Below are 2959 nucleotides of genomic sequence, written 5' to 3'. Positions count from 1 at the left end.
CATACTTCCTCCCGTGAATACACTCTGAAACAGCAGCTACAAAGGATTCAAATGGCAGATAATGAAACTGTTATTGCCTATCTCACTCGTGCTCAGGAGTACGCTGATGCTTTGGCAAATATAGGAGAACCGGTCAAAGAAAAGGATCTGGTTATGCATGTGTTGACAGGACTTCATGACGAGTACAATACCTTGAAGTCTACCATATTGGGTCGTCAGTTTCCGGCCGCTTTTTCTGACTTGAATGGCCTTATCTCAGACCATGATTACATGGTTAAGAAACCTGAACTAGTCATTGCTCAGGCTTTTACTGCCACCACCACCACACGTCACCCACCTCCTGCCATCCCAGCAGACACGTTAACCGCCCTTCAACAACTTATGTCTCAACTTGGTCTTACAGTCCAGCAATCATCCACCCAACCGCAGGCCATGTATGCTTCTCGTGGCCGCGGGCGTGGATATTCAAACAAAAACCGTGGTGGACGTGGTAATTATCGTTACTCCAATAATAACAACAATAATCCTGATGGCAACATGGGTCAATTCAGTTGGTCCACAACTCAAAATACAATTCATGGCACTTGCAATAGATGTGGCATCGGGCATATACCATCTCACTAGCCCCTACCGTGATCCTAACACTTTGAGGTCACAACAACCAACAGCCAACTATGCTGACTTCCGCTCACAGGCATCAACTGCATGGCTTCCCGACACTGGTTCCAACAGTCATGTTGCATCTGATCTTCAAAGTTTTGATAACTCCGCCCCCTATTACGGTGCAGATTCTCTTCATGTGGCAATGGTGAGGGTTTACCTATCTTACATATTGGTTCAACTAAATTTCATTCACCCACAAAAACATTTTCGATATATGATATTCTTCACGTTCCACAAATTAAACGCAATCTTCTTTCTGTTCAAAAATTTTGTCTTGATAACGACGTTTTCTTTGAATTTCATGCAACCTTTTTTGCTGTGAAGGATGTGTTTACACGGAACACCCTCCTCATGGGTCCAAGTGACAACGGGCTCTACTCCATTCAAGTTCCGGTGCTTCGTTCTCTTCCTAAAGTTGCTTTCTCTGTTGTTCGTGTTTCTGCTGATCACATGGCATAAAAGCTTGGGCATCCACATCCAGATCTTTTGAAATCTATGATTTTTAATTTTTCACTTCCTGTCAGTAATAAAAGTTTGAGTCAATCTTGTAATTCGTGCCACATGGGAAAATCCTCAAAACTGCATTTGTTATCTTCCACTTTTCAGAGTAAATAATGTTTTGGATTTAATTTTAGTGATGTTTGGGGGCCAGCACCAGTTAAATCCCCCAATGGTGATAGTTATTTTTTACTCTGTGTTGATCATTTTACTCGTTATATGTGGTTCTACCCGTTAAAACAAAAATCCGATGTTTGCACGGTTTTTAAGCAGTTTCATGCTATGATTGAAAGACAATTTAACACTAAATTAAAATCGGTCCAAACTGATTGGGGTGGCGAATTTCGATCTCTTTCTCCCTATTTTACCTCACTTGGCATCGTTCATCGTTTATCTTGTCCTCACACCAGTGAGCAGAATGGGTTTGTTGAGCGCATACATAGACATGTGGTTGAAACCGGACTCACCCTTCTCGCTCAGTCGGGTGTCCCTCAACGTTTCTGGCATTTTGCTTTTGACACGGCAGTGTTCCTCATCAATCGTATGCCATCACGTACTGCTTCCAAAATTTCTCCATTTGAACACATCTTCAAACGAACACCGGATCTCTCCTTTCTACGTGTTTTTGGTTGCCAATGTTATCCTCTTCGGGTTCCTCCTCGGGATCTTCCTCGGGTTCTTCCTTAGGTTCTTCCTCAGGTTCTGCTGCATTCTGGGCAATTTGCGCCTCTAAGATATTACAACGAGCTAGAGCTAGAGCTGCCAAGGATCTCGCCTTAAGAAGTTGATCCTGCAAATCTATCATCTCTGCTTGCATTTTTCTCATTATCTTCATTTGCTGATCGTTAGCATCCTGAACTTCCTTCATAGCTTCAGTCAGGCGGGAAATTGCCTCCTTAGCCTCGGTTCCATCCCTTATCAATCCAGAAACGTTCGCTTTCGTCGAGCGCATAAAGCCCGCTTCATGCTCTAAACAGGAAACGACAGCTGCGAGAACACGCTCCATTGGTTCGGTTATAGGTGGTAGGGTGTTGGGGGATATAGGATGATCCGGGTGAGGTAGTGAGGGAACTTGCTCACGGTAAACCATACGATTGATCAAACTCGGGTACCAATCCCAGCTAACGTTGTCTTCGTACACGTCTCCAGATAGGCGATACCTCTCGGTGCAGGGGCTGCTAATGTCGGGACTACTCGGGGAGGCGATGAGTCGGGTACCCGCGGTTCTTTTCAGGGCATGAGACAACGGGCCGGATGATGATGATGATGGCGTCGACATTCCTACAGAATAAGTCGTGTATGCGCGCGTATGAGTGAATGAGGTAAGAGATAAAGAAAACGAAGAACTAAATATAATGTATATATTTATATATGCAGTGCGTGTAATTATAACTAATGGGCCGTTGCGGTTATAGTCTAGTATGCATGCAATTCTAGTTCGTTATAACCAATGGCTCTGATACCAATCTGTCACACCCTCAAAATCCACTAACGGAGTTTTACCGTCAGAGGGTGTGAACTAACAGGATCGGAATCATTAGTTATAATCAAACACCATAAATAAAGTTTTCAAACAACCAAGACATCAAGTCTTAAGTAAAAATGCGGAAGCGTAAATCGTAAACCAAAACAGTTGCGCCACACAGGACGACTTAAAAACACAAGTTGTCAAGACAGAAATTAAAAGCAGTTTTTAAAACAATGGTGTTTAGCGAATGCATGTCCTAAACCGCGCGCCACCGCCTCGGCTACCTGAGAATAACATACTAAAAGTGTCAACACAGGGTTGGTGAGTTCA

The 2959-nt window shown here is 43.6% G+C and overlaps 1 protein-coding gene across 1 annotated transcript; it reads left to right on the top strand.

The window, feature by feature from the left end:
• Positions 1-51: 51 nt before the first annotated feature.
• LOC143611551 (uncharacterized) lies at positions 52-1122 on the top strand. Its single transcript, XM_077085751.1, has 3 exons — positions 52-490; positions 552-808; positions 988-1122. Exons 1-3 carry the CDS (start codon positions 52-54, stop codon positions 1120-1122), a joined length of 831 nt encoding a protein of 276 aa, XP_076941866.1.
• The last annotated feature ends 1837 nt before the right edge of the window (positions 1123-2959 follow it).

The sequence above is a fragment of the Bidens hawaiensis genome, unplaced genomic scaffold (genome assembly GCF_021521415.1).
Source record: "Bidens hawaiensis isolate Kalapana, Puna unplaced genomic scaffold, B.hawaiensis_p1.1 tig00031487_1, whole genome shotgun sequence".
Lineage (NCBI taxonomy): Eukaryota > Viridiplantae > Streptophyta > Magnoliopsida > Asterales > Asteraceae > Bidens > Bidens hawaiensis.
Note: the sequence above shows the minus strand (reverse complement) of the source record. Positions and strands in the feature narration are given on the sequence as shown.